The following is a 12583-nucleotide window of genomic DNA, read 5'->3' as shown; positions in this document are numbered from 1 at the left end:
TGATGAGGCGGCCAAATTGGGATATGGAGGTAAGCGTCTTTGATATCCAGGGACACTAGGAATTCTTGGTGTTCCAGGCCTGCGATCACCACTCTCATAGATTCCATCTTGAATTTGAAAATCTTCAGGTAAGGATTCAAGGACTTCAGATTAAAAATGGGTCTCACAGACCTGTCTGGTTTTGGCACTACGAACAGACTGGAGTAGTAACCTTGTCCTTGCTGTAGCAGCGGTACTGGAACAATAACCTGGAACTGGACCAATTTGTCGATGGCCAGTAGTAGCTGGTAAGCTTGATTTGAAAAATCGTTGGGGAGGAGCACCGTCGAATTCCAGCTTATAACCCTGAGAGATAAGGTCCCTTACCCAGGCATCTTGGCAGGAACCGTCCCAGATGTGGCTGTAGTGACGTAACTGAGCTCACACCAAGAGATCCCCTCAGGGTGGGTGGGCACCGTCATGCCGAAGTCTTTGTGGAAGCTGAACTGGTGCTCTGTTCTTGAGAACCGGCAATGGCTGGTTTCTTAGGCTTACCTCTGGAGCCTCTAGCTGCGTTGGAGGCAACCCTGGCTCTAGATCGAAATCTGGAGGACCGAAAGGACTGAGTAGATGGTCCTGGGTAGGCACGCTTAGCAGGCAGAGCCCCTGAAGGGAGGAACGTGGATTTCCATGCAGTAGCTTTGGAGATCCATGCGTCCAACTCACCTCCGAAGAGCCATTCCCCTGTGAAGGGAAGAGATTCCACATTACGTTTGGAGTCAGCATCTGCAATCCACTGACGCAACCATATGGCTCTGCGTGCAGACACAGCCATAGCAGTGGTTCTAGCATTTATATTGCCAATCTCTTTAAGGGAGTCACAGAGGACTCTTGCCGTGTCCTGAATGTGTTTTAGGAAAGTTACAGTAGTAACTAAGGTCATATCACCCGAAAGACCCTCCTGAATTTGAGTAGCCCACGTATGAATTGCATGCGTCAGCAATGACCGGTCTTTGAGCTACACCTGCAGCAGTGTAGATAGATTTCAGAGTGGTCTCAATTTTCCTATCCCCTGGGTCCTTTACCGTAAAGGAGCCCGGAGCTGGTAGCACCACCATTTTAGAGAGGCGAGACACTGAAACGTCTACTGCTGGAGAATCTTCCCAGAATTTCTTGCCTTCAGGAGCAAAGGGGAAGGAACGCAAAAACCTTTTGGGCACCCGATACTTTTTATCTGGATTTTTCCAGGCTAATTTAAATAAATCATCCAATTCCTTGGAATCAGGAAATGAAACTTTCCCCCTCCAGGGGAAGCTGTAACACATCCTGTATAGCCAATATGAGGGGTTCAATACCCTGTGTAGGGGTGGAATCCCCACTAATGGGAACCACATCATCACATCATCCTGTACATCATCATCATCAGTATCTGATAGGTAAAGCACATTTTTGTACACCTGTAGTAGACATGGGGGGATGGGGAACATCAGCCATGGCAGCTAGATTAGCTACTGCTTGTTGCAGTTCTTGTGTTTTATTGGCATTGGCAGTGAGTTGAGATGACATATCAGACATCATAGTTTTGATAGCCCCCAGCCAGGAAGGCTCTGGACTCTCCCCCACATTGTTATCAGTATTTTGTGATTACTGACTGCACTGCTCACATGATATGGAGCTAGATGAAATAGGGGAGAATCTGGCATTACATACACTGAATAACTTCTGTTTCACCATTATGAAATACAGATACAATACACATACAACACAGACCGATTACAATACAAGCCTTGCCTAATGCATGTGAGAGGAGACACAGAAGAGAGGACCCCAGCGCACCCAACGCAGTGAGGCTGTCAGCGTTTTATGTATTTATATATATAGAACAGTGATACTGTCTGTAAACTGTGCACCAATAGCGGCTCTCCCCCTCTACACCCGGTACCAGTGATCCTGTGAACGTGAGGTGGAGCTGTATGAGGCTGCTGCTGCTTATGCAGAGGAAAGCGCCAAAATGCCGCTGAGCCCGCTCTGATGTAGCTCCGCTCCCCGTAATGGCGCCGGAGCTACTAATAATGTTTATACTGGCCATGTCTCCCACGCCATTTGTAGCCTCACATAAATGTTTAGTACAATATCGCCAGCCAGTCTCACGCAGGGACTCCAGCGGGCCCCCCCAGGAGGGACTCGTGAGCCTCACCGGTGCCTCTGCCGCACAATGAACCGGGGGGGGGCCCCGGTTTGTATTCACCACCGACAATCACCTTCAGGCTTTCTTAGGGGTGTGCGGCATGCTGCGGCTGCGACAGCTAAGGCGCAGTGCCCCACTGAACAAACAGCCCCTCAGGACGGTGGTCCTGCAGCGGGGAAGCGGCGCTGCACCTCATGAGGCCTGTGACCGCCCTCCCCCAACTCCCACGGCGCAGGTATGCTGTTGCCCAAAAAGCATACAGAAAGAAATAAAAGTTTAAAAGAAATTGAAGAAAAAACTCTGGAGCTTGCAGAGTGTGCATCCTCTCCTGAGGGCACTTTTTTCTAAACTGCCTGTGGGAGGGGGCAAAGAGGGGAGGAGCCAGCACACCCAGTTGAAGAAATTTAAAGTGCACTGGCTCCTTTGGACCCGTCTATACCCCAATGTACTAATCTGTACCCAATATCCCTTATGAATGCTAGAGAAAAGGGTGTATCGTTTCTATCTTTTGTACTTGTGGACTAGCCTTTGTCCAAGTCTGTTGTCCCCTTCTTCTTTGCAGCTTCTGGTTCAGAATACACATTATGACTGTATTGTTATTCCCTCCTTGATAAAACCCTGCATTATTAATAAAGGTATTATGATAGTTCTCAGTAATACCTCTTTGGGGGGGAATTCAATTAGCAGCTTTAATGTACCGCAGGTTAACTGATCTCCCGGGGCTATACAATTAGCCTGAAGTGCGGCCGCTATTATCAGGAATTTTATTCCAGGACCTTAGGAGGCTCCGAAAAAAAATCCTGATAAATAGCCCATTTTCGCAAAGTTGGTAGCGAAAACATATAGGTCCATAAACTTACCACGAATTATGTGTTTTCACCCGAAAATAGATATTTTTTTCAAGCGCAAATTGAACAGTGAAAAAAATGTCAAAATCACGAGAAACTCCAGTTAATTGAATTCTCCTTTGTCTGTTATTACCCAGTCTTGTTTTATTACGATTTGTTCCCAATTGTAAAAGGAATGTTGGTGCTATATAAGTAACTGTTAATAAATACATAATAAATAACATGCAGAGTGATTTACACCACGGTTTTCAACAACTAAGAAGTTAAACCATCAACAAAATTAACAGAAAAGTCACAGCTATGATGCAGAATATCTGTGAAAACTTGAACAATTATGTTATCTACATGTTTACAAAACTTACCATCTGGATTTGTTGTTTCTTCTGTAAAATGTAATTCAATTTTTCTTGTTGTTTCAGAAAAGTTTTTACAACTTCTTCCATAATATGTGACTTGTCATCCTCATTTACATCTTCTTTACTGCAGATTGTTCCATCTTTCCCCCCGTTTCCAGAGTCTGCTTCTGTAACAGATGAAGTTTGGTTTTACTGGGGGGTAAAAACTGAAGCCATCCACAGTTGTGCCCTCAGCCCCATCATTTTAAATAAAATGCCAACCGAAATGCCATGTGACCTGAGGAAGTATACATCAGTCATATAAAATCATCCACCCCATGTTCCATCACACAGTAAACACATTAGAGAAAGCTAGTCTTGCTGTTATTTTGGATGGTTGCCTTGTCTGGGTTATGAAAAAAAACAAAAACAAAAAACATTTCTAGTTTAGTATTCAACAGAAAAAAAAAATAAGATTTTACTCACCGGTAAATCTATTTCTCGTAGTCCGTAGTGGATGCTGGGGACTCCGTAAGGACCATGGGGAATAGACGGGCTCCGCAGGAGACTGGGCACTCTAAAGAAAGATTTAGTACTACCTGGTGTGCACTGGCTCCTCCCTCTATGCCCCTCCTCCAGACCTCAGTTAAGGAAACTGTGCCCGGAAGAGCTGACATTACAAGGAAAGGATTTTGGAATCCAGGGTAAGACTCATACCAGCCACACCAATCACACCGTATAACTCGTGATAAACTTACCCAGTTAACAGTATGAACAACAACAGAGCATCAAACAACAGATGTCAACATAACATAACCCTTTTATTAAGCAATAACTATATACACGTATTGCAGAAAGTCCGCACTTGGGACGGGCGCCCAGCATCCACTACGGACTACGAGAAATAGATTTACCGGTGAGTAACATCTTATTTTCTCTAACGTCCTAGTGGATGCTGGGGACTCCGTAAGGACCATGGGGATTATACCAAAGCTCCCAAACGGGCGGGAGAGTGCGGATGACTCTGCAGCACCGAATGGGCAAACTCAAGGTCCTCCTCAGCCAGGGTATCAAACTTATAGAACTTTGCAAAGGTGTTTGAACCCGACCAAGTAGCTGCTCGGCAAAATTGTAATGCCGAGACCCCTCGGGCAGCCGCCCAAGAAGAGTCCACTTTCCTTGTGGAATGGGCTTTCACTGATTTTGGATGCGGCAAACCAGCCGCAGAATGAGCCTGCTGAATCGTGTTACAGATCCAGCGAGCAATAGTCTGCTTTGAAGCAGGAGCACCCAGCTTGTTGGATGCATACAGGATAAACAGCGAGTCAGTTTTCCTGACTCCAGCCGTCCTGGCTACATAAATCTTCAAAGCCCTGACTACATCAAGCAACTTGGAGTCCTCCAAGTCACGAGTAGCCGCAGGCACCACAATAGGTTGGTTCAAATGAAAAGATGACACCACCTTCGGCAGAAATTGCGGACGAGTCCGTAATTCTGCCCTGTCCATATGGAAAACCAGATAGGGGCTTTTACATGACAAAGCCGCCAATTCTGACACACGCCTAGCCGAAGCTAAGGCCAATAGCATGACCACTTTCCACGTGAGATACTTTAGCTCCACGGTCTTAAGTGGCTCAAACCAGTGAGATTTCAGGAAACTCAACACCACGTTAAGATCCCAAGGTGCCACTGGTGGCACAAAAGGGGGCTGAATATGCAGCACTCCCTTTACAAACGTCTGAACTTCAGGAAGCGAAGCCAGTTCCTTTTGAAAGAAAATGGATAGGGCCGAAATCTGGACCTTTATGGATCCTAATTTTAAGCCCATAGTCACTCCTGACTGTAGGAAGTGCAGGAACCGGCCCAGCTGGAATTCCTCTGTAGGAGCCTTCCTGGCCTCACACCAAGCAACTTATTTTCGCCATATACAGTGATACGGTGATAATGCTTTGCTGTCACGTCCTTCCTAGCCTTTATCAGCGTAGGAATAACTTCATCCGGAAAGCCGTTTTCCGCTAGGATCCGGCGTTCAACCGCCATGCCGTCAAACGCAGCAGCGGTAAGTCTTGGAACAGACAGGCCCCTTGTTGCAACAGGTCCTGTCTGAGAGGCAGAGGCCATGGGTCCTCTGTGAGCATTTCTTGCAATTCCGGATACCAAGTCCTTCTTGGCCAATCCGGAACAATGAGTATTGTTCTCACTCCTCTTTTTCTCACAATTCTCAGCACCTTTGGTATGAGAGGAAGAGGAGGAAACACATAGACCGACTGGAACACCCACGGTGTTACAAGTGCGTCCACAGCTATCGCCTGAGGGTCTCTTGACCTGGCGCAACACCTTTTTAGCTTTTTGTTGAGACGGGACGCCATCATGTCCACCTGTGGCAGTTCCCATCGATTTGCAATCTGCGTGAAGACTTCTTGATGAAGTCCCCACTCTCCCGGGTGGAGGTCGTGCCTGCTGAGGAAGTCTGCTTCCCAGTTGTCCACTCCCGGAATGAACACTGCTGACAGTGCTAGTACGTGATTCTCCGCCCAACGAAGAATCCTGGTGGCTTCTGCCATTGCCACCCTGCTTCTTGTGCCGCCCTGGCGGTTTACATGGGCCACTGCAGTGATGTTGTCTGACTGAATCAGCACTGGTTGGTTTCGAAGCAGAGGCTCCGCTTGACTCAGGGCGTTGTATACGGCCCTTAGTTCCAGGATATTGATGTGCAGACAAGTCTCCTGACTTGACCACAGCCCCTGGAAATTTCTTCCCTGAGTGACTGCCCCCCATCCTCGGAGGCTTGCATCCGTGGTCACCAGGACCCAGTCCTGTATGCCGAACCTGCGGCCCTCGAGGAGGTGAGCACTTTGCAGCCACCACAGAAGAGACACCCTGGCCCTGGGGGACAGGGTGATCAGCCGATGCATCTGAAGATGCGATCCGGACCACTTGTCCAACAGATCCCACTGAAAGATCCTCGCATGGAACCTGCCGAAGGGAATGGCTTCGTATGACGCCACCATCTTTCCCAGGACTCGCGTGCAGTGATGCACCGATACCTGTTTTGGTTTTAGGAGGTCTCTGACCAGAGTCACGAGCTCCTGAGCCTTTTCCTCCGGGAGAAACACCTTTTTCTGGCTTGTGCACAGAATCATGCCCAGGAAGGGCAGACGCGTCGTAGGAATCAGCTGCGACTTTGGAATATTCAGAATCCAGCCGTGCTGTCGCAACACTTCCTGAGAGTGTGCTACGCTGATCAGCAACCGCTCCCTGGACATCGCCTTTATGAGGAGATCGTCCAAGTATGGGATAATTGTAACCCCTTGCTTCCGAAGGAGCACCATCATTTCCGCCATCACCTTGTTAAATATTCTCGGTGCCGTGGACAGGCCAAACGGCAACGTCTGGAATTGGTAATGACAGTCCTGTACCACAAACCTGAGGTACTCCTGATGAGGTGGATAAATGGGGACATGCAAGTACGCATCCTTGATGTCCAGAGACACCATAAAATCCCCTTCCTCCAGGCTTGCAATGACCGCTCTGAGCGATTCAATCTTGAACTTGAATTTCTTCAGATAAATGTTCAGGGATTTTAAATTCAAAATGGGTCTGACCGAACCGTCCGGTTTCGGTACCACAAACATAGTGGAATAGTAACCCCTTCCCTGTTGAAGGAGGGGAACCTTCACTACCACCTGCTGGAGATATAGCTTGTGAATTGCTGCCAACACTACCTCCCTTTCCATGGGGGAAGCAGGCAAGGCCGATTTTAGGTAACGGTGAGGGGGCGTCACCTCGAATTCCAGCTTGTATCCCTGAGACACAATTTGCATAGCCCAAGGATCCACCCGTGAGCGAACCTACTGGTGGCTGAAATTTCGGAGACGCGCCCCCACCGCTCCTGGCTCCGGCTGTGGAGCCCCAGCGTCATGCGGTGGATTTAGTGGAAGCAGGGGAGGACTTTTGTTCCTGGGAACTAGCTGCATGGTGCAGCTTTTTTCCTTTACCCCTGCCTCTGGCAAGAAAGGATGCACCTCTGACTTTCTTGCTTTTTTGTGACTGAAAGGACTGCATTTGGTAATACGGTGCTTTCTTTGGCTGTGAGGGAATATATGGCAAGAAATTTGACTTCCCAGCCATAGCTGTGGAAACTAGGTCCGAGAGACCGTCCCCAAACAATTCCTCACCCTTATAAGGTAACACCTCCATGTGTTTTTTAGAGTCGGCATCACCTGTCCATTGCCGAGTCCATAGGACCCTTCTGGCAGAAATCGATATTGCGTTTATTCTAGAGCCCAGCAGGCAAATGTCCCTCTGGGCATCCCGCATATATAGGACAGCGTCTTTGATATGCCCTAGGGTCAGTAAAATAGTCTCCCTGTCCAGGGTATCTATCTCCTCAGACAGAGTATCTGTCCATGCTGCTACAGCACTACACATCCAGGCCGAAGCAATTGCTGGCCTCAGAAGGAGTACCAGAATGTGTATAAACAGACTTCAGGATACCTTCCTGCTTCCTATCCGCAGGATCCTTTAGAGCGGCCGTATCCTGTGATGGCAGGGCCACCTTCTTAGGTAAGCGTGTCAACGCTTTGTCTACCCTAGGGGAGGATTCCCAGCGTAACCTATCCGTTGGCGGGAAAGTATACGCCATAAGTAATCTTTTGGAAACCAGTACTTTCCTATCAGGGGAATCCCACGCTTTTTCACATAACTCATTTAATTGATGTGAAGGGGGAAAAGTCACTTCTTGCTTTTTCTCCCCAAACATATAAACCCTCTTGTCAGGGACAGGGTTTTCCTCCGATATGTGCAATACATCCTTCATTGCTATAATCATGTATCGGATGGCTTTAGTCATTTTAGGCTGCAACTTTGCATCATCGTCATCGACACTGGAGTCAGAATCCGTGTCGACATCTGTGTCAACCAACTGGGATAGTGGGCGCTTTTGAGACCCTGACGGCCCCTGAGCTGTAGAATCAGACATGGGTTGAGACCCTGACTGATTATCCAACCTTTTATGCAAGGAGCTTACGTTATCATTTAACACCTTCCACATATCCATCCAATCAGGTGTCGGCACCGTCGGCGGCGACACCACATTCACTTGCACTTGTTCTGCCTCCACGTAACCGTCCTCATCAAACATGTCGACACAAACGTACCGACACACCGCACACACACAGGGAATGCTCTAATTGAGGACAGGACCCCACAAGGCCTTTTGGGGAGACAGAGAGAGAGTATGCCAGCACACACCCCAGCGCTATATAATCCAGGGATTACACAGTAACTTAGTGTTTACCCAGTAGCTGCTGTTTATGATAATTTGCGCCTAAATTTATGTGCCCCCCCTCTCTTTTTACCCTTTTTCTACCTTGATACTGCAGGGGAGAGCCTGGGGAGCTTCCTCTCAGCGGAGCTGTGGAGAGAAAATGGCGCCGGTTAGTGCTGAGGAAGAAGGCCCCGACCCCTCAGCGGTGGGCTTCTGTCCCGGGTCTGTGTAAATAAAATGGCGGGGACTCGTACATATATACAGTGCCCAGCTGTATATATGTGTCTTTTTGCCAAGAGGTATCCTAATTGCTGCCCAGGGCGCCCCCCCCCCTGCGCCCTGCACCCTACAGTGACCGGAGTGTGTGGGTAGTGTGGGCGCAATGGCGCACAGCTGCAGTGCTGTGCGCTACCTCATGTGAAGACAGGAGTCTTCTGCCGCCGATTTCGATGTCTTCTTGCTTCCGCCGGCTTCTGTCTTCTGGCTCTGCGAGGGGGACGGCGGCGCGGCTCCGGGAACGGACGACCAAGGTTAAGATCCTGTGTTCGAACCCTCTGGAGCTAATGGTGTCCAGTAGCCTAAGAAGCGCAACCTAGCCGCAGTTAGTAGGTTTGCTTCTCTCCCCTCAGTCCCTCGTAGCAGAGAGTCTGTTGCCAGCAGAAGCTCTCTGAAAATAAAAAACCTAACTAAAATACTTTCTTATTAGCAAGCTCAGGAAAGCTCACTAAAAGCACCCAGCTCTGGCCGGGCACAGATTCTAACTGAGGTCTGGAGGAGGGGCATAGAGGGAGGAGCCAGTGCACACCAGGTAGTACTAAATCTTTCTTTAGAGTGCCCAGTCTCCTGCGGAGCCCGTCTATTCCCCATGGTCCTTACGGAGTCCCCAGCATCCACTAGGACGTTAGAGAAAGGAGGTGACCCCCCAAGGAAAATCTGGATACACATATAGCAGAAAACACAAAGGGTCCGGTTCTAAATTTGTGCGCACGTCCACTCTGCAACAAATATCACAATTTTTAGAAACTGCTCATGTGTCGGAGCCAGTATGTGACTGAGCAACTATGAGCGAGTCTTGGGGTGGGTACACATTAGGACGATATCGGCATGATTTGCCATATCGAAACAACAAATTGTACAGATCACCTAATGTGTATGTATGATTGCGTGCTCCCACAGTTCACGAGTCATCTTCCGTTCGACCGTGCTGCGCGGCCAACGAGAATACATCACATGCGACCCAATGCAATGTAATGAAGGACGTAACGAGATGTAGGCAGAATTATAGGCTATTCAGAGATGAGCATACACAGAGGACCATCTAATTTCAGGCAGACCTCTAGCACCAAGGTTAGGGCTTGTGCAAGCCAACACTGAAAGCAAAGACTGCAACTTTCACAAGCAGATGGATGGGGCCAAATCTAAATACAGGCGGATATTTCCGAAAACGCAACGTGACCGAATCGTGTGCAACTCTGAATCGGTCTCTTAATGTACAAATAAATCCTACTCTCATCATACATAATTTAGATAGTCATAGGGCGGGATTCAATTCTTTTCACCCTTTCCACACTCGTTCCGTTTCTGCCCTCAGGGACGTTGTATCATTATTTCAACTCGCTAACCCCGGAGTAGAGAGGCACCCAACCCTTTACACAGCTAAACCTGATTACTATGGGCGCAATAGGCGCGATAACGGAGATCATTTTAGAAAGGAAATTGGGCGTGATATATCATTTGAATCTCACCCATAGTGTTTTAGAAGCAAGTGATGGCTACAAACATATAATTGGTAGCTGATTGCGTGTCTCAAGACATTCATTGTGGAAGTCTACCAATTAACCAAGTTCCTTTTTATATGCCCCCTCCGACTAAATGATCATTCTGTCCTCACTTGTTGCGCTTCCTCTAGAGCCTGATATAAACCTACAGACTTTAAATGCAAAATAATCTTATACAAATCACATGAGAACAAAAAAGGTTAACACAGACTGTCGCTTTGGGCGGGGGTGTGGGGGAATGTTAATGAAAATGTTTAAACATTTTTCGTTCACTGCAATCTAATCATTCTGTGTGAACAGAGATTAAATGCTAGTTCTGCTTGGCAAAGGAATATTGGCAAGACAATAAAAAGGGGAAATGTTGGGAGCTATATGTGCATTCTCTGCATATTTTATAGCTTGTGATTGTTTAATAAGTCTTTTTCAGATATAGGTCTCTGATCGTAAAGTGAACCGTAAACGTCTGAATAGTAGGATACATGTAGTTTATCTTTTACTATAGCTGAGTGTACAAGAGAACACAGATAATGTGAGCGGTGTCATGAGACTGGAACAAGGCGGACCTATAAATAGCATGCCTCAATGCAGCCATTTCAAATAATCTCTGCACACAATAAAACAAACAAGATTAATGCTTTAAAAAAAAATTATTTCATCTCGGTTTATCATCTGTTCGCCTGAGGTTTTCTCTCCTATAAAAATTTACAATATCATTCTTATGCCATAACATTATTAACCCCGTCTGCACTGTGCTCACAGCATGTGAGGCCAGCAGTATGTAACACCAGTCTGATCTCGCATACTGCTCAGTTTCCCGTGTGAATGAGCCCTGTATAGAGATTTGTGACATGGTAGATGTTGAACCTGAATTAAACATTTTAGACATAAACCATCACCTTATATTAAAAAAGTCGGGGGTTTTAAAAGAATTTTCTACGATCTTTCAATTACATTTTAGTTTTTACATGTATTTTTGATTTGAGTGTATTCACAACAGCAGAACTGCAGTGCCTTATCACATTATATCACACCCTTGGGGATAGCAACACAATTAGGATGATAATTTCATATGTAATCAGAAAACTAAGCTGTTTATCAGGGCATCTCAGAATATTCCCAAGAGGAGCACGGACTCTGCGTTTTACTTACGCTGTCTATTGCTGGTCACTATATCAGATTTCACATCTACTCTCTCCTGTTCCTCTATGGATAGGTCAGGATATGAGGTAGTAGATTTATGTTTGGTGCTCCGGGCCAGATTCTCCGATGCTGCCAGTAATGACTTGCTCGTCTCAGTCTCTATTCTCATTTGTTTGGAGTCCTTGCACTGCGATACAGCAGCGGAAAGGGACACATTTGGGGCTACCACTTTATCATACATGTAGAGATAGTAACTGAAAAATAAGAAAGAAAAAATAAAAATAAAAACGGTAAAAGACATAACATGCACAAAATAGGACATGTACAAACAAAAACAGAAAACATTATTTTAAAAACATTTAAATATCAATAGTACAGCTTGAGTAAACCCTAAGAGCAAACTATAATTACTAGCACACATTAATTATAAATTAAGCTGAAAAAGTGTAAGAGGAAAGCACTATGTATAAAAATGCTCAGCCCTATCAACTATCACTGACATATTGTATCAAACCCTTATAAAGGGCTACCTCCCAGATATCTCCGTCAACAACATGAGGAAGCCTATGGTACATGTACAGCAGCTCCTCCAGGTCAGGGTTTCCAGCTCTTCTGTACGTGTGCTGATCCGTAAAGACTGGCTAGCAATTTCATGGAGTATTCTCATCACTGCCTGCCAGTACTGCATTTTAGAGGAGTATCATTAGTATATTAGTAAATGGCAGCGATAACTGATTTTCTATCGCTGAACTAATAGTACCCATACACAAATGTCTTGTTGCTTGCCTTATACTCTATGTAAGGTAGCTGTCGCAGACTGAAGATCCTGTTACACTAATTTCAGGTGATGATTAGGAGAAAATCAAATCTGCCTTGAATTCTGAAATACTTCTTGGCAGTCCGATAAGGCCACAAAGATTCTCAGGAGCACAGTGCTCTTGCCAGCACATGGGATATTTACACTCATTAATATTTATGAATACCTGTCTGGAAGATGCATAGCCTCATGCAGACATGTACAAAGGTTACAATAGAAGACACTATAT

At 46.5% G+C, this 12583-nt stretch overlaps 1 protein-coding gene across 1 annotated transcript in view; it reads right to left on the bottom strand.

The window, feature by feature from the left end:
• The window catches only part of SKIL (SKI like proto-oncogene), a 106745-nt gene that overhangs the window by 31642 nt on the left and 62520 nt on the right, over positions 1-12583 (bottom strand). The window contains exons 4-5 of the mRNA XM_063916223.1: positions 11547-11791; positions 3378-3538 (exon numbers count right to left, since the gene is read on the bottom strand). Coding sequence (XP_063772293.1) covers positions 3378-3538; positions 11547-11791 — 406 coding nt within the window. The remainder of the gene's footprint in view (positions 1-3377; positions 3539-11546; positions 11792-12583) is intronic.

The sequence above is a fragment of the Pseudophryne corroboree genome, chromosome 4, assembly GCF_028390025.1.
Source record: "Pseudophryne corroboree isolate aPseCor3 chromosome 4, aPseCor3.hap2, whole genome shotgun sequence".
NCBI lineage: Eukaryota > Metazoa > Chordata > Amphibia > Anura > Myobatrachidae > Pseudophryne > Pseudophryne corroboree.
This window is presented reverse-complemented; position numbering and strand designations above follow the sequence as displayed.